The sequence below is a fragment of the Lynx rufus genome, unplaced genomic scaffold (genome assembly GCF_022079265.1).
Source record: "Lynx rufus isolate CCGP_SWC_20201006 ecotype Redwood Valley unplaced genomic scaffold, mLynRuf1.p SCAF_1, whole genome shotgun sequence".
In the NCBI taxonomy this organism is placed as follows: domain Eukaryota; kingdom Metazoa; phylum Chordata; class Mammalia; order Carnivora; family Felidae; genus Lynx; species Lynx rufus.
Genome location: NW_025814823.1, coordinates 94,848,401 through 94,868,231, shown reverse-complemented (window position 1 = coordinate 94,868,231; position 19,831 = coordinate 94,848,401). Strand labels below are relative to the sequence as shown.

Genomic DNA, 19,831 nt, shown 5'->3' with positions numbered 1-19,831 from the left:
GGGAGTTAAATTGGCCATTAAACCAATGAAAACTTCTACCTAGCCATATGGTCACTGTCAGGAAGGCCTAACAAATTTAACTTGAGATGATGTATGTTTTGTTGCATATAAGAAGTCTGAAAGAATATTTACCAAAATGTTTAAGCAGTCAGGTAGTTCCCTCTGGAAGTGGGAGAACACAGCATAAAAAAATAAGGCGGCTCCCATAAGCTGGATACGGAAATAAAGGCCATTATATTATAAGTATGTCTTCCTGATATCTTATCAATGGAAGTTAAAGTTAAAAAAACTTTTCAAATTAATCAACTATGGACAGCAACTATAAATTACTTTCTGACATAATCCAAACTCCCAATTCTAAGCAACATTATAGCACACATAAATAAAGGCATAAATTCCATATACTGAACATTTATTTGAAAGACCTTTAACACTTGTATTATGCAGATGCATTTAATCCTGATGGCTCTGTTTATTTAGCCACAGGACATTTCTGAAATCAAATTCCTTTATATGAACAAAGTTGTGCTTACGGGCACTTGGGTGGCTCAGTCAGTTAAATGTCCGGCTCTTGACTTTGGCTCAGGTCATGATCTCATGGTTCATGAGTTTGAGTCCCACAACGAGTTCCAAGCTGACAGCATGGAGCCTGCTTAGGATTCTCTCTCTCCCTTTCTCTCTGCCCCTCCCCCGCTCATGCTCTCTCTCAAAATAAATAAATAAACTTAAAAAAATAATTATACAGAAAGTCATGCTTGACTCAAATTAATCTCTAAGTCTCTATCATTTTCTCCTCTCCTCCTCTCCCTCTGTCTGTCTCTCTGGAAACAACACAGAACAGATATTTCATTTCATAAAAAATCCAACTGATAGTATTGCTTTTATAGGCAACCATACTCACATTTATATATAGTCAAAGCATAAAACACTGTGGACTTCAAGTAATTCTAAAACATAAAAATTTTATTGACTAAAATTAACATATTTACAGAAATAAAGTGTCAAAGGTATCTGTTTCAAAATTTTAAGGATACCCATATTTCACACTCACTACAATTATTTTTACTTACGATCTGAATCTGTCTTCCATACTATGAAGTGAATCATTATTAACTTGCAGTACAAAGAAAAGAGCACAAAAACCTAGACTATTATTAAATCATTACACTCAGAGAAAAAATTAAAGTGCACAGAGAAGCTCACACTGGAATCAACTGATGTACCACAACCAGCTCTAATTTAAATTTCTTTCCTATGTTACTTCCCAACCAAACATACTCATTATATTCAAGGAAAAAGGAAGTATCTGATTGCATTTGGTTCTGTTCTTGCTTTTGTTAATATAAATAGCCGCGTTCTGTATTCCGAGGTACACAATATACTTTGCATCCATGGACTATCCACGAACCCTCCTTGATACATAAAGGTGTCATCAAAAATGTAAAAAATAAACAGGTCAGGCAATAAAGCAAAAACAAGACAATAAAAACAGTATGGCATTTACTGCTGTTTCCTTTATTTTTTTTCCCTTAAAATTTAAAAAATGTTTTTATTTATTTTTGAGAGAGACGGACAGAGCATGAGCAGGGGAGTGGCAGAGAGAGAGGGAAACACAGAATCCCAAAGCAGGCTCCAGGCTCTGAGCTGTCAGCAGAGAGCCCGACGCAGGGCTCGAACTCCCAAACTGTGAGATCATGACCTGAGCGGAAATCGGACGCTTAACCAAATGAGCCACCCAAGCACCCCTATTGCTGTTTCCTTTAAAGCAAAAGTATTCTTAACAACTGTTTGCCGCTGGTTCAAAGAACGAGGGGATGTGTCCTAGAAGCTCTGGAAACAATGATCTCCCTTGGCGGTTATTTCTCTCAGAAGTGATAAGCCGGGTAATTTACAAGAAGAAAGCTACTGAATCCTTCTGAAAACACAACCTGGCAGTCTATCTTCAGGGCGGAATGATGAGGTGGCAAGAGTGTGATGGGGAAACCAGTCTTCGAGAACATCACGTCAGGGAATCCAGCTGTGCTTGTATGGTCTCCAGCTATTTATAAAGATAAAACAAGAGAACAAGTTGCTGAAAGCAGAGAAATGCTATGAAGGTTTGTTCAGAAACTTGCAAATAGAAGGGAAAGAATGGCAGTGGCAACCGTGCATATTAAATCCATTTACACAGCAACAGATGAAGCACGCAGAAAAGTTTTCTTCTTATGTGAAGATATTACAATTCACGCCTGCCATTTAAGTTTGCAAATTTGTAAAGGAGGATTTCTAAACATGGTTTGGGGTGTCTGGGTGGCTTAGTCAGTTAAGCATCCGACTTGGCTCAGGTCATGGCCTCACAGTTTGTGAGTTTGAGCCCCGCGTCAGGCTCTGGGCTGATGGCTTGGAGCCTGGAGCCTGCTTCAGATTCTGTGTCTTCCTCTCTCTCTGCCCCCATTTGTGCGTGCTCGCTCTCTCTCTCAAAAATAACTAGACATTAAAAAAAAAAAAAAAAACCTGGGGCACCTGGGTGGCTCAGTCTGCTGAGCATCCAACTTGGCTTAGGTCATGATCCCACAGTTCATGAGTTTGAGCCCCACATAAGGCTCTGTGCTGATGGCTCGGAGCCTGGAGCCTGCTTCAGATTCTGTGTCTCCCTCTCTCTCTTTGCCCCTCCACTCGTTCTCTCTCTCTCTCTCTCTCAAAAATAAAAAAAAATACACTTAAAAAAAGGGTAAATACAGTTTTAAATATACTCAGCTGTTTTAATTTAAGTGATCACTACACAAGATTTTTGAAGGTGGGGAAGAGGAGGAGGGGGAGTACATTTCCCTGGATTACAAAGTCAGTATTTGTAAAGAAACATAACATGCACTCAAAGTTAAATCTTTACAGGCTTGGCACCTCCCTTTTTCCTTGGGCCCAGAATTAAAATATTTAATGTTAAATTATAAAGTGCCAGTGTGGCTAGGTACCACATAGTTCATTCCTTAATGCTTTACATTAAAGTAATAATCGTATTGCCTTAATTAAAACCATTTCCACTTTCTTCCTGATTTAGGCTGTCAGATTCTCTCCATCTCCGCAAAGCTTCCTGCTGTGAAACATAAGGTGTTTACAAGGGATGTTTAAAGAACTTAGCGCCATAATAGGGCATTTAAAAATAAGGATTCATAAAAATGAAGGAAACATTATGCAAAGCCCCACACAGCAGAAATTATTTGAAAAATACAGACCTTGTTATAGAAATCAAACAACTCCTGGTGACTGAATTCCACAAGAACTTTCTCCATGCTCTGCAAGGAAGAACAAGAAAGAAGAAAGAATTCAGTTGTATGCAATTTGCATTGCATTTTTTTTTCTTTCTCTCTCTGGCTGGCCCCAGAAGATGCCCTATTATTCTCTGAGTGGTTTAAAAAAAAACAAAACAAAACAAAACACTCACCTGCTCTACTCAACCCCACCGTTCCTAGAACTCACAGCTGCACTTAATAATGCTCCACTTTTAGCAAAAGGTTTCAACTCTAGAGGGACAGCTGTTCTTTAAAGTTGACTCCACAGAGGTTAATAAAATATAAGCCGGCAAGAGAACAATTTCATTATCTTTTTTTTTTCTAGACCGAGATACGTGAGATTGTATTTCATTTTTCTCAGCAGTCCATTTGAAATCGAGTAAATACCATCACACAAAGACATTGGAGGCGGCACGTCTGATTGAACTCATCTAAGCATTAATGCCTCCCGTCAGCACAGCTGCTGCCTCTACGCATTAATCTAGCAGTTATGATCTTAACATGCTGAGATGGTTACCTTTCCTAATGTACGGACTCAGCAAAAGTTCGCAATTAACATGACAGCTTCAAAGCGGAGACTGAAACACGCTCCTTCCTTTTGCTCCAGACGTGACGGGGAACCTTCCTGGGTGCTGTGGGCACCAAGGAATACTGTGCACGTACGTGTGATGGTGCAGCAAAGCACAGCGGTAATCCAGCCCACCCCAACCTACTTTTGGTTCGTTTTGTAAACTGAGGCATCACTTTGAGTAGTTTCTGAAGATCGGCTAAACATGTCTTTATTTTTATTTGTTTTTAATTTAAATTCAAGTTAGTTAACAAACAGTGTAGTCTTGGTTTCAGGAGCAGAACCCAGTGATTCCTTTCTTACATATGACACCCCGTGCTCATCGCAAATGCCCATCACGCATTTAGCTCATCCCCCACCTCCTCTGCAACAACCCTTAGTTTGTTCTCTGTACTTAAGAGTCTCTTATGATTTGTCTCTTTACTCAAGGTGCCTTTGGGAAGTGAAAGTTAATAAGGAGAGAAAGCCAAGAACGTGCTACCCACTCTGACCAGACTGGCACCAGGGAAGGCACCTGGGTGGCTCAGTTAGCTAAGTGACTGACTTCAGCTCAGGTCTTGATCTCACCGTTCAAGGGTTTGAGCCCCGTGTCGGGCTCTATGCTGACAGCTTGGAGCCTGGAGCCTGCTTCAGATTCTATGTCTCCCTCTCTCTCTGCCCCTCCCCACTCGTGCTGTTTCTCTCTCTCTCCCTCTCTCTCAAAAACAAATAACATAAAAAAAAATCCCCAAAAACAGGCACCAGGAACTGAAGAACAGGACAAATGTTGAAAACGACATTAATTCATGTACTTAATCGCTTGTGATCATTTCCAACATTCTCTTAATTCTACTTCTCAGTTTCTATGGCTACTTTTTTTCCCCTTTGTTTTATCTGTTGGTTTTTTTTTTCCTGATTTCTTTTTTTAAGTTTATTTACTTATTTATTTATTTTGAAAGAGACAGAGATAGCACAAGCAGGGTAGGGGCAGAGAGAAGGAGAGAAAGAGAATCCCAAGCAGGCTCTGTGCTGCCAGCGCAGAACCTGATGCAGGGCTCAAGCTCGCAAACCATGAGACCATGATCTGAGCCAAAACCAAGAGTCAGAGGCTCAACCAAGTGAGCCACTGAGGCATCCTGGTTTTAAGGATTTCCATTTCTGTTGACAAAGCCAGCATTTTCAAAACAAGTTCACTCCAGCACACCCCAGGAGAGTCGATGGGGCTATCTTCAGATACGGCATTTCCTTTTTCAAAAAAGCCAAGGCACCGGGGCGCCTGGGTGGCTCCATCGGTTGAGCGTCCGACTTCAGCTCAGGTCACGATCTCAAGGTCCGTGAGTTCGAGCCCCACGTCAGGCTCTGGGCTGATGGCTCAGAGCCTGGAGCCTGTTTCCGATTCTGTGTCTCCCTCTCTCTCTGCCCCTCCCCCGTTCATGCTCTGTCTCTGTCTCAAAAATAAATAAATGTTAAAAAAAAAAAAAAAGCCAAGGCACAGAGGATCAAATTCCACACTTCTTCCTTTTCTCTTGTAACACCTACTAAAATAGTTAAACTTTAAAATGAATAAGGACACAAAGCTGCTTTAAAGCCTCATCCTTTAAATGATTAAAAAAAAAAAAAAAAGTAGTAGGCTAACTGCCACACATCATTAAACCCCAAAGGTTGAGATCAGCATTATCTAGCAGTGCTGTATTTCTTTCCAGCAGTTAAAGGGAGAGGGCAGACCTCAGTTTACCCTATGGAAAATCAAGGCAAGTTCATTACTCTCTCCACAATCCAAATGTTAAGAGGGACTGAAGACTGAATTAGTATGTGAACAAGTGATTTGTTGTATGGATACTTACAGGTAGTGGTCAAGCTAGGTTCTTGTTTCCTGAATTTTGCTTTGTTTCAAGGTAGTGTTTTTCTAAAATGTTACACTGAGGAAAGGGAAGGAAGGCAACTTTGAAAACATACTTCTTGAAATAACAATAGCTAAAATGATGTGTGTACATACACACACACATGTGAGTATGTGTATGTATGTATACATATATGTATACATTGGGAGAGATATGTATATATTGTCTTGGTTTATTGAAATACTTAGCCCCAAGAAGGGAAAATGCTGATACCTGAGATAAAATATGCAAAGAACTTATACTGATGTCTGGTAGGTATAATCACTGGTAGCCATTATCATTATCATTTCCCATTCAACCTGCAATGATTTAGGGAAGACCAGGAGAATTCTGGAGAATACAGAAATGGTTTTAAGTGTTGCACATCTATGTGTATAGAGATTATCCTTAGAATTTGAGAAGCTATGTTTACCCAAGGGGTGGCCAAGGGCAGTTGTTTTAGGGGGGTCATGATGGAATTTAGTTGTGTAGGACAAAAAGGAAAGGGGGGCTGGCGAAAACTCAACTCCATAATGTCATGCTCTGACATGAACTTCATGGAGTCCAAGAATTCTAAATTCAAATCTTTCCTTCTGGGACATTACTGAAGGTATATTATCACAAAAAGAGCATAGGTCGCATCTATTTAATAGTTTGAGAGCTTTATTTACGACATTAAATTTCGGTATATGGCCCATGGCCTCCATTTTTACTCATGCTTTAGGTCCCGCACATATTAGGAACAGGTGTGGTCAAATCTTTCCTTGGACTGTGACATTTTTCAGAGGAAAACACACTCTGAGCTTTATTTGAGAATGTAATTAGAAAGTCACAAATGTGCTTTATCAAACCACAATCAACTCTCTACCTGCACTGCTCATTCTGCAGAGAATGTATGGAAGATTCTTTTCACTAAGGAAGCATGTTTTCAAACAACTTCTCTTTAGTTTCATGTCCGGTCACAAATCAGTGGCAGTCCAGACCCAACAAAAATGTAAGAAATGCATTAAGTTAAATGTCAGTCCAATTATTGGTATTTCAGGGGTGCTTGTGCTTGGATTGTCTAGCTCTGTAAACACTCCAAGACTCTGACTCAACTCATGGTTCATTAATATCTTTGTTAAGGCAAGAAGAGAAAATGAAACTGAAATTCAAAAATGCCATCTCAGCTATCAGCAGCAACTCTAACAATAGGCTTTCAGAAGGACTATGTAGAAAATCCTGGCTACTGTAGTTTTATAGGCGTATTTGACAATGGGTTTAAATATCCATGTGCTTCCTGTCTATCACTGTCAATAGATAATGAGACTTGACTATTTGGTCCTATTTTTTTTTCCCCTAAAGAGTCAGAAAGATAGTCTGGATAATAAAAAGTAGCCTGTTATGTCATAGTAAATAAGAAGAGAAATATCTTTGTGACATGAAACTACAGTGGCAAGTAATCACAATGCACTGTCATCTTGTCAATCATATACAGTAAGTATTTTAAACTTGAACTACATACCTCTAAATCACACATGTGTATTTTTCATATGTGTGCATATATATACACATCTTTAGATAGTACTGTGCCTCACTTTTTACATAGTCAAATGTTTAGGAAAAAGTTTATTAGAACATTATATCCCCATTCTTCCAGTAATTAGATACAAAAGATATTTACATATAAGGCAAACTATATTTTAAATTAAAAGAATTTAAAAAAATGATAATTCTAACAGAGAGTTTATACTGTCTTCCAGAGTAATATAATAACTAGGTTAAGTACTAAAAATTATTTCTGGAAGGGCTTTTCATTGCTTGTGTGTTTAACAGGCCTATCAATGGATACTGCTATTATCCAGGATAGCTCATGGGTAATATTTACTAGATTTGGTGGAAAAAAAAAAGAAGTAAATTCAGACATAAAGGAAGAAAATGACAGTAATACAATAATAGTAGGGGACTTTAGCAACCCACTTACTTCGATGGATAGATCATCTAGACAGAAAATCAATAAGAAACACTGGCCTTAAACAACACATTACATCAGATGGACTTAACTGACATATGAAACATTCTACCCCAAAACAGAATACATATTCTTCTGAAGTGCACATGGAACATGTTGTAGGAAAGGTTACATGTTAGGTCACAAAACAAGTCTTAATAAATTTAAGAAGACTGAAATCATATCAAGCATCTTTTCCTACCATAATGGTATGAAAATAAAATCAATGACAAGAAGAGAACTGGAAAAACCACAAACATGTGGAGGCTAAACAACATGATAATAAACAAACAATGAGACAAAAGAGAAAGAATAAATAAATACCATGAGACAAATAAAGATGGGAACACAACAGTTCAAAATCTATGGGACACAGGAAAAGTACTTTAAGAGGGAAGTTTATGGCAATACATACCCATCCTAAGAAACAAGAAAAAATTTAAGACAAACACTCTAACCTTACACCTAAAGGAACTAGAAAGAGAACAAGCAAAACCCAAAGTTAGTAGAAGGAAGAAAATAATAAATATCAAAGTGGAAATACATGAAATAGAGACAAAAAAAAAAATCAATGAAACTAAGAGCTAGTTCTTTGAAAAGACAAACAAAATTGTTAAACTTTTAGCCAGACTCCTCAAGAAAAAAAAAGAGAGGGCCCAAATAAATAAAATCAGAAAGGAAAGGGGAGAAATTACAACCAATTCTTCAGAAATACACAGGATCATAAGACACTACTACAAACAATTATATGCCAAAAAATGGGATAACCTAGAACAAATGGGTAAATTCCTAGAAACATACCATCTTCCAAGACTCAGTCCAGAAGAAACAGAATATGTTGACTCATGACTAGTATTGAAATTCAATCAGTAAAAAAATAAACAAAACAAAAAAACCTCCCTAGAAACAAAAGTCCAGGACCTGATAGCTTCACAGGTGAATTCTACCAAATATTTAAAGAAGAGTTAATACCTACCCTTCTGAAACTATTCCAAGAAAAGGAAGAAGGAATGCTTCCAGACAATGCTTCTGTGAGGCCAGCATTACCCACATACTAAAATCAGACAAAGCCACCATAAAAAAAGAACACTACAGGCCATTATCCCTGAGGAACATTGATACAAAAATCCTCAACAACATATTAGCAACTGATTTTAACCATACATTAAAAGGATCACACGCCATGGTCAGGTAGAACTTATTCCCAGAATGCAAAGATGGTTGAACATCACCAATTAATCAGTGTGGTACACCACACTAACAAAAAAGGATAAAAATCATATGATCATCTCAATAGGTGCAGGAGATGTATTAGATAAAATTCAACACATATGTATGATAAAAAGTCCCAACAGAGTGGATACAGAGGGAATGTACCTATGAAAGACCCACAGTAAACATCTTACTCAGTGGTGAAAAGCTGATAGCTTTTCCTGTTAAGATCAGTAAGAGCCAAGGATGCCACTCTAGCTACTTTTATTCAACACAGTATTAGAAGTTCTAGCCAAAGTATTTGTAAAAGAAAAAGGAATAAAAAGCATCCAAATTGAAAAAGAAGACGTAAAACTGTCACTATTAGCAGATGACATGATACTAAATATATAGAACCTTAATAAAAGACTCCACCAAAAAACTATTAGAGCTAATAAATTCAATAAAGTTGAAGGATACAAAATTAACGTATATGTCTGTATATACAATATACATAAATGTAATTGTATAACTTACGTAATATATGTAAATTGTAATCTATACAATTACAACAAAATATCAGAGGGGCACCTCGGTGGCTCAGTTGGTTAAGCATCCAACTTTGGCACAGGACATGATCTCACAGTTTGTGAGTTCAAGCCCTGCATTGGGCCCTGTGCGGACAGCTCAGAGCCTGGGGCCTACTTCAGATTCTGTGGCTCTCTCTCTCTCTCTCTCTGCCCCTCCCCTGTTTGTGCTCTATCACTCCCAACAGTAAATAGTAATAAAAAAAAATAATACAACAAAATAACAGAAAGAGAAATTTAAAAAACAATACTATTCACAATTGCTTCAAAAGGAATAAAATACCTAGTAATAAATCTAATCAAGGAGGTAAAAGAGCTGTACTCTAAGAACTACAACACATTGATGAAAGAAATTGGAAATGACACAAATAAATGTAAAGATGTTCTTGCTCATGGATTGGAAGAAATAACATCATTGAAATGTTATTACCCAAAGCGATCTGCAGGTTCAATGCAATTCCTATCAAAATATCAATGGCACCTTTCACAGAAACAGAACAAACAATCCTAAAATTTGTATGGAACCAAAAAAGACCCCAAATAACTTAAAGCAATCTTGAATAAGAAGAATGGAACTAGAGGTATCACAATCCCAGATATCAAGATATAGTACAAAGCTGTAGTCATCAACCCAGCATGGCAGTGGCACGTAAGTAGACACATACATAAACAGAACAGAACAGAGAGGCCAGAAATACTGTGCTTGTACAGTCAATTAGCCTTCAAAAAAGGAGTCAAGGGCATACAACAGAGGAAAGACAGTCTCTTCAATAAATGGTGTTGGGGAACCAGGACAACTTCATGCTAAAGAATAAAACTGGACCACCTTCTTACACCATATACAAAAATAAACACCAAACAGACTAAAGACTTAAATATTAAGACTGAAAATCATAAAACTGCCAGGAGAAAACACAGGCAGTAAGCTCTTAGAAATCAGTCTGAGCATTATTATTTTGGCTCTGTCTCCCCATGCAAGGGCAGTAAGAGCAAAAGTAGGCAAATGGGACCACATCAAACTACAAAGATTTTGTACGGTCAAGGAAATCATCAACAACAACAACAAAAAGCAAGCTACTGAGTGAGAGAAGATACTGCAAATGATATAACTGACAAGGGGTTAATAACCAAAACATATAAAAAAACTCACACCACCACCAGCAAAACCCCAAACATTATGATTAAAAAATGGGCAGAGGAACAGAATAGACATTTCTCCAGATGGCCTACAGACGCATGAAAAGATGCTCAACATCACTAGTCATCAGGGAAATGCAAATCAAAACCACAATGAAATAACACCTCACGACTTGTCAGAATGGCCATTAACAAAAAGACAAGAAACAACAAGTGTTGGTGAGGATGAGGAGAAAAGGGAACCCTCATGCACTGTTGGTGGAAACATAAATTGGTGCAGCCGCAACAGAAAACACTATGAAGTTTCCTCAAAAAATTAAAAATAGACCCACCATTTGCTATGGTCTAGTAAATCCAATTCTGGATGTTTATGGAAAAAAAAAAAAAACCAACCCAACAAAAAACAAATCACCAATCTGAAGAGATACATTCACACCTATGTTCACTGAACATTATTTATAATAGCCAAGATATGGTAGCAACCTAAAGATCCATCAACAGATGAATGGAGAAGATATGGTGTATATATATTCACCAGGGAATATTACTCATAAAAAACAATGAAATCTTGCCTTTTTCGAAAACATGGATGGGCCTAGAGGGTATTATGGTAAGTGAAATAAGTCAAACAGAAAGGCAAATAGTATGTAATTTCACTTATAAGTGGAATATAAAAACTAAAACAAACGAACAAACAGAACAGAAAGAGACTCATAGATACAGAGGACAATCTGGTGATCACCAGTGGGCAGAGCGGAGGGGTAGGTGAAACAGGGAAAGGGGATTAAAAGGTACAAAAAACTTTCATTTATAAAATAAGTAAGACACAGGAATACTATGTACAGCATAGGGAATATAGTTAATAATATGTACTAATTATGTATGGTGACAGATGGTAGCTCGATTTATCATGGTGATCACTTTGTAATGTACAAAAAGGGGATCACTAATGTTGCATAACAAACTATAGTTGACCCTTGATCAACATGGGGGTTAGGGGTGCTGGCCCCCCATGTAGTGGAAAATCCATATGTAACATTTGACTCTGTCAAAACTTAACTACTAATAGCCCACTGTTGGCCGGAAGTTCATTAATGTATATTCTGTAAGTTACATGAGCTATATACTGCTTTTACTTTATATATGTATGTACCACAAAGTAAGCTACAAAAAAGGAAATGTTGTTAAGGAAATCACAAGGAAGAGAAAACACATTTACAGTGCTATACTATATTTAAGAAGAAAAATCTGTAGATAAGTGGACCGGCACAGTTCAAACTCATATTGTTCAAGGGTTAACTATAATATAGTATTGCACATCAACTATATGTTAAGAAGAAGAAAATCCACCCTAGGGCTTTAGCTGTAATGGGTAACTCCCAGGAAAACTCTTCATAGAGATGGACCACATACGTCCCACAAAAATTGTTTGGTTGTATGTTTTTATATCATTCCCTTTCCCTGTTAATATGGATAACATTTAATTCCAAAAATGTGAATTTATTTATTTATTTATTTATTTAATTTGAGGGAGAGAGAGACAGACAGAGTACACATGAGCAGGGGAGAGGGGCAGAGGGAGAGAGAAAATTCCAAGCAGGCTCCATACTCAGTGTGGCTTGACACTGGGCTCAATTCCACGACCCTGGGATCAAGATCCAAGCCAAAACCAAGAGCTGCATCCTCAACTGACTAAGCCACCCAGACGCCCCATAAATGTGATTTTAAATAGAAAGCATTGCAGTTGTTTTTCTCACACGAATAAAGAACAGGCTTATGTGGTTATATACATTCTCAAAGTCCTGACACTGGTAACATTTCAAAACACTTTCACCTACATTACCTCGCATTAACTTTAAAATAGTCCAAGGAGGTGGGCATGTCATACAATATGACCCTTTAACAGATGAGGGCACAGAGGCACACTGTGGTAAGAAAGCCACCTAAGGAAAACAACCATGTAACAATGGGCAATGAACTAGAAGAGTCAGAGCTGGAAATTAAGGCCTATTCAGGACTGTTTCTTAATGTGACACAAAATACAGAGAACAGTATCAATAGGTAAATGTCACTAGGAAAAAAAGGGAAGTAATTTATGATAGCCAACTAGGTCAAGATATTATTATACATTCCCTTCCACATAAATGAAGAATTTTTCAAACATAAAAGTGAAGTCGGTAAATAAGATAGTTGTGTGTGTGTGTGTGTGTGTGTGTGTGTGTGTGTGTGTGTTAGTTTGCTTTGTTGCTACTGTTTGGTTGGGAGGAGAGAGGGTGGGTGATTTGTATGGAGTCATCCACACTACTGAATGGTCCCTTTTTTGAGACAAAAGTACCAGTACTCAAGATGTTTTGGAGGCTATTGTAAAAAAATTTTTTTTAATGTTTACTTATTTTTGAAAGAGACAAAGACAGAATGTGAGTGGGTTAGGGGCAGAGAGAGAGGGAGACACAGAAGCAGAAGTAGGCTCCAGGCTCTGAGCTGTCAACACAGAGCCCGATGAGGGCCTCGAACTCACGAGCTGTGAGATCATGACCTGAGCTGAAGTCGGATGCTCAACCGACTGAGCCACCCAGGCGCCCCTTTGCAGGCTATTATATACGATACTTGCTCATGTGACAAAAAAGCAGAATAACGTGTTTCTTATTCTACACAATCCTCCTAGATCTTTTTTTTTTTTTAATGTTTATTTATTTTGAGAGGGAGCACGTGCATGCATCAGTGGTGGAAAGGCAGAGAGAGAGGGGGAGAGTGAATCCCAAGCAGGCTCCACACTGCCAGCCCAGAGCCTGATAAAGGGCTTGATCTCATGACCATGAGATCATGACCTGACCCAAAATCTAGAGTCAGACACTTAACCGACTGAGCCACCCAAGCACCCCTCGGATCCAACTTTCTGGTTTTATTTCCTACAAGGCCCTCTCGCCACCACCCTCCACCCCTGCCCACCAAAAGACCTCTGTGCTCTAAGCAAACTATTGTACTCATTCTCTCCCTGATATCCTACACTTTCCTGCCGGTTTTTATTCATGTGGTCTCCTCCTTCCAGATGGACTGTACTTCTAAATGGTAAGTCAAGACAAAAAAGCTAAAAGAAAATACATGCAAACTTCTCCATAATCTTGGCATATATAGAGACTCCTTTAAAAAGACATGAAGATATGTGTTAGTTCACAAGTAAGCTGTGAGCAGATATACCAACTCTAAAGAAAATGACTAATAAATGAAAATATATTAAAATCTAAAACTTCCATTCATCAGGACACATCAAAAGACTAAAAGGTAAGCCACAGAGACTCAATCAAGAATATACAAAAATTACTACAAATCAATGAAAAAAGAGGCAAAACGCCATTGAAAAGTGGACAAGAACATGTACCCAATCATTGCGTTGTACATCCAAAACTAACACAGAGTTGTGTCAATTATACCTCATTAAGGCAAAAAAGAAAGCCACCTGGGTGGCAGTGTTAGGCTGCAGCGAAGAAAGAAACTATCAGTTCTAGGCACTACATATACATTTACATAATGAGCCACAGAGACAAACTATCATGATGCCAGATGAGATTCTTAAAAGGGACTCCAGCTAATGTGCTGCCCTGGAAACCTGGCTCTGGGGGGAATACAAGTGGGAAAGAAACTAACAATTACAGACAGTCCTCTTGGTAGGTTTCCCGGAAGTTTCCCTGCAGAGAGGGGTACCTCCAGGCTGCTCAAGAGTGCCCTGGCTTGACAGTCTTGCTCTGATTAAAAAAAAAAAAAAAAAAAACAACAACAAAAGCAAAAGAAGACAAGAAAAAAGAAAGAAGAAAAAAAAAAAAGACAAGAGACTTGATCAGTCACTTCGCAAAAGCTGAGGTCCAAAGAGCCAAAACCACAGTAACACATATTAGTAACCATACTGCTGGAAGGAGTGGAAATCTGTATAATTATTGTGAAAACTTCTTTGGTATAATTTACTAGAGCTGAATATACTCATGCCCCATTACATCCAAATTTACACCTAAGTATGAGCGTTGTGCTCAATAGAAATGTGCACATTTGGACACCATGAAACAGGTATGAGAACGCTGATAACACCAATATTCAAAAGAACCAAAAAACGGAAGTAACGAGTTTCTTTCAACAGAAGAATGTATAAATCAACTGTAGTACAGCAACAATGCAGACATGAAAATAAACTAGAGCTAAATACGACAGCATGCATGACTCTCAAACATAATGTTAAAAGTCAGAGGAAGGCACAGAAGACACATTGATTGGTTTCATTTATGTGGGGATTTAAAAAACAATAGTAAAAAAGGTTTCAGAGACAAACGATTGGGTGGTACAACCATCCAAGCTATAAAGTAACAAAGCAACAAAGATGTTACCAGAAGTATCTGAATAGTGATCACCTCTGGGTGACTGGAGAAAGGAGGTCATAATTGAGGGGAGGCCATTCTGACGTAATGGCAATAATGTATATATTTCTCGATCTTGGTGGTGGGTAAAAGGTGCTTTTTTTCCCTTATGACAAATCACTGTACTCTTTTTCTGTATGTGTGTTATATTTTCCCAGTTAAAAAAAAAAAAGAATGCCATTGCTACGTGTAAAATTCATTCATTCATTCTTAACAAATACGAATTAAAAGCCTACAAGGGTTGTTCTAGGCACTACATACACATTTACATATTGAGCGACAGAGACAAAAATGTCCCACTTTCTAGTTGATGAAGACAGAAAACAAGATTTGTGATAATAATAATGGTAACAATCCATATACATACATGTAGAAATGTCTGTTGGTGTTAAGTGCTAGGAAGAAAAAGCAAGGATAGAGAATGTGTGTTTGGAGGTAGGAGGAGATTCAGTGGTAGGTGGTCAGAAAAGGTGTCACTGAAATGGTGACATGTGAGTTAAGATTTAAAAGAAGTGAGGAAGAAAAAAGACAATTCACAGAATGGAAGAAAATACTGCAAATCACTATCTAATAAGAGTCTAATACCAAGAATATATAAAGAACTCTTATAATTCAACAACAAAAAGACAAGCCCAATTAAAAAAAAATTTTAATGTTTGTTTATTTTTGAGAGACAGAGACAGAGTGCAAGTGGGAGAGGGGCAGAGAGAGAGGGAGAGACAGAATCTGAAGCAGATTCCAGGCTCTAAGCTCTCAGCACAGAGCCTGACGTGGGGCTCAAACCCACAAACCCAGAGATCATGACCTGAGCTGAAGTCGAATGCTTAATTGACTGAGTGACCCAGGCGCCCCAAGCCCAATTTTAAAAAGGCAAAGGGGGGCGCCTGGGTGGCGCAGTCGGTTAAGCGTCCGACTTCAGCCAGGTCACTATCTTGCGGTCCGGGAGTTCGAGCCCCGCGTCGGGCTCTGGGCTGATGGCTCAGAGCCTGGAGCCTGTTTCCGATTCTGTGTCTCCCTCTCTCTCTGCCCCTCCCCCGTTCATGCTCTGTCTCTCTCTGTCCCAAAAATAAATAAAACGTTGAAAAAAAAAATTAAAAAAAAAAAAAGGCAAAGGACTGGAACAGACATTTCTTCAAAAAAGATATGCAAATGGTTAAGTAAGCACATGAAAAGATATTCGACATCCTAAGTCATTAGGGAAATGCAAATCAAAACTGCAATGAGACAGCTCTTCACACTTAGTAAGAAGGATATACGGTAAAACCTTGGATTGGGAGTAACTTGTCCTGTGAGTGTTCCACAAGACAAGCAAACATGTCTGATAAATTTTTTAATTTGATAAACGATTGACGTCTCACAATACAAGTAGTATGTGACGCTGAATGTCATATGATCACAGCTGAGCCAACGGTTTTTGAAATTTGTTTTGATATGAGCACTATGGATTACAACCATGTTTCTGAAATGCACTGTGCTCGCAAACCAAGGTTTTACTGTTATTTTTTTTAAATGGGGAGGGGGGTGTGGAGAACAAGTATTGGTGAGGACATAGGGAAATTGGAATCCACATACATTGCTAGTGAGAATATAGAATGGTGCAGCAGCTGTGGAAAGCACTGGACATTCCTGAAAAAGTTAAAGAAAGAATTTCCATATGACCCAGCAATTCCACTCCTGGGCATCCACCTGAAAGGAATGAAAAGAGGAATTCAAACAGATACTTGTGCACCAATGTTTCCGGTATCTTTTCAACAGTAATTTAAGGTATTATGTTGACCTAATGACAGTTAAGATTTCGATGAAAAGATAGGAGTGGAGGTAAGACCATAAGGAACATAGAGACATTACTCAGAGTAGTACATTCTGTTCATGTTTACTCCTCCATTGACCATCAGTTTAGGCGCTGTTGTGGGCTGAGTTGTGTCTCACCCCAATTCACATTGAAATCCTAACCCCCAGTAACTCAAAATGTAATTGTACATAGTGTTAGTGTCTTACAGAGGTAATTAAGGTAAAATGAGGTCATGTGGATGGGAGCCCAGTCCAACATGACTGGTATCCTTGTAAGAACAGGAAATTAGGACCCAGACACACACACAGAGGGACAACCATGTGAAGACACTGGGGGAAGATGCCATCTACCAGCCAAAGATACGGGCCTTAGAAGAAACCAATCCTAATGACATGGTGACCTCAAAACTTCTCATCTCCAGGCTGTGAGTACATAAATTTGTTTTTTAAGCTACCCAGTCAGATGTACTCTGTTATTGAGGTCCTACCAAACTAAGATAAGCCCCAACACCTCTTTGGGGATGGACAGAAGAGAAGATCTGTCCTCTAAGAACAATGGAAAGCCACTGGAGAGTGTTAAGTATAAAAATTATATGATTACATCTACATATTAACAAGTGCCCTTGGCTTCTATTCCCCTCACTCCCCTGCCTTGGCTTTTCTTTTCTTTTTTCATTTTTTAAAGTTTGTTTGTTTGTTTATCTATTGGGGAGGGGGGGAGGCAGCGAGAAGATTTGAAGAAGGAGATAGAGAGAAAGAGAATCCCAAGTAGGCTCTGCACTGTCAGTGCAGAACCCAATGCGGGGCTCGAACTCACAAGCTGTGGGACCATGACCTGAGCCAAAAACAAGAGTTGGACGCTTAACTGACTGAGTCACTCAGGCGCTCCATGGCTTTTATTTCTAAATGGAGTTGGCCAAACTGGATGTGAGAAACCAATGAGGAGGCTACTGCATCAGTCCCGGCAAAAGACAGTAATTTGATCTAATGTGATGGCAATGGTGATAAAGAAAAGTAGAAAAACTTGAGATGTAGATTAGAGGTAGAAGAGACAGTACTTGGTGACAGATTTGAATGGAGGTGTGTGTGTGAAGGAACAATAGTCAGAATGACTCTCAGGTTTCTGGCAAGAGAAAGTGGACAGAGGCAGTGGAGATAAGGAAACTCTAGAGAAGATCTGAAGAAGGAGAGCATCAAAGGGGCAGTTTAGGACACAATTAGCTTGATATGTCTGTGAGACTTCCCTGAAAATAAATGAAATAAGTCTACGAAGCCAAAAAAGAGACTTAGGTAAGAGACGTACATTTGATATTTCCATATTATATGTTGATATTTAAAACTGCAAGACTGCAGGATGCCCAGCTGGCTCAGTTGGTAAAGCGTGTGACTCTGGATCTCAGGGTTGTGACTTCAAGCCCTATGCTGGGCATGAAGCCTACTTAAAAAAACAAAACAAAAAACCCCAGCAAGAGTAGATGTGACCGCCCAAGATAAGAATGCTGTATGAGAAGAGAGGCAAGCCTGGGGCGGAAATCTATGGAATTGCAACATTTAGGGTAGGTGGATGTTCCAGAAACAGTAAGTACCAACAGGTCTACAAATGTGTTCTGTGTGGTATGTGAAAATGTATGGTAGGCATACATTTATTATTACATGGATTATTATGTGGATCAAAATAATTTAGTGAGTTAGTATACAGGCAATAAAACTGGGTAGCTTATTTTTAAATATGCCTTCAATATTGCATTTTCCAGTAAAACCCATTAAAGTCACTAATATTGTTAAGTAAACACACACAGACTAGAAGATTTACTCTCTTTCTTCCTTATACATATAAGATTACAGCCAAGAACCCACTTAGGATATTCATTACTTATGTTGCCTAAGCTGGTCTCCTGCATTAAAACCGAACTTAGACTTTCTGCGTCCTATCTGAAAAACACCACAAAGTGAAAATCGAAGTGCAAAGATTAAAATTCTGCCAATTTCTTAAAAGAGAAGAAAAATGTATTTGTTTGCCCATTCCTTTTCATTTTTAATTTGTAATCCTGTCTACAAGTACCTGGGTAATGTTGCACATACCCATTAGCAAAATTCCCATGGAAATAAAATGTAGCGAGGCCTTCAGAGAAGTCTAACTTGATGAAAGCTGACAGTAAAAATATCCTCTGCCTTCCCATTAGTTAGGAATTCGGAACACCTATACATTTTCCAAGAGAGAAGTGCATTAGCCTCTGTACAAATTACCCAAGTAAAAATAGCCTCTAAATAATACAGATATAAACTGGATAAGAGTTAAACCACATTTACAGTGCTTAGCTTTTATTTTTTAAAAATTTTTTTTTTTTCAACGTTTATTTATTTTTGGGACAGAGAGAGACAGAGCATGAACGGGGGAGGGGCAGAGAGAGAGGGAGACACAGAATCGGAAACAGGCTCCAGGCTCTGAGCCATCAGCCCAGAGCCCGACGCGGGGCTCGAACTCACGGACCGCGAGATCGTGACCTGGCTGAAGTCGGACGCTTAACCGACTGCGCCACCCAGGCGCCCCTACAGTGCTTAGCTTTTAAACTTAAGTTGGATATCAGAGTTAGAAATGATACAATTAGCTTTTCACCTAGAAAATCAGGAATAAAGAATGCCAGGAAAAGAAAAACTACTAATCTCATGTTCTGACTGATCTAAAAATACTTTTCTAGGTATTTCAAGAGGAAGTTTTCTCCTTTTCAGTTACAGAAATGAAGGGCAAAGATAATATATAAGTATTTCAAGTTCTACTGAATGCTCAATGGGTTTATAGCACATAAATCATTAGGCACCATTTATTTAACAAATATATCTACATAACTATATACAATATGTTAATTGTGAATATATTCTAGTATCTCTATTATTACTTGTTGACTATCTTCACTATTATTGTTCAAAAAACCCTGGGGTGTAATTTAAGCTCTCACCACCAAAAGAAAAAAAAACCCATGAAATTCTACTGATACATACAGGCATTAGCCATTTCCGTCACCTGTAATATTCCAT

At 38.5% G+C, this 19,831-nt stretch overlaps 1 protein-coding gene across 2 annotated transcripts in view; it reads right to left on the bottom strand.

Annotated features, from left to right (window-relative positions):
• Positions 1-1,675: 1,675 nt before the first annotated feature.
• The window catches only part of COMMD10 (COMM domain containing 10), a 217,826-nt gene continuing 199,670 nt past the window's right edge, over positions 1,676-19,831 (bottom strand). For both annotated transcript variants that reach the window (XM_047083624.1, XM_047083615.1), the window contains exons 6-7: positions 3,213-3,272; positions 1,676-2,038 (exon numbers count right to left, since the gene is read on the bottom strand). In XM_047083624.1, coding sequence (XP_046939580.1) covers positions 2,000-2,038; positions 3,213-3,272 — 99 coding nt within the window. In that variant the 3' untranslated portion in view covers positions 1,676-1,999. The remainder of the gene's footprint in view (positions 2,039-3,212; positions 3,273-19,831) is intronic.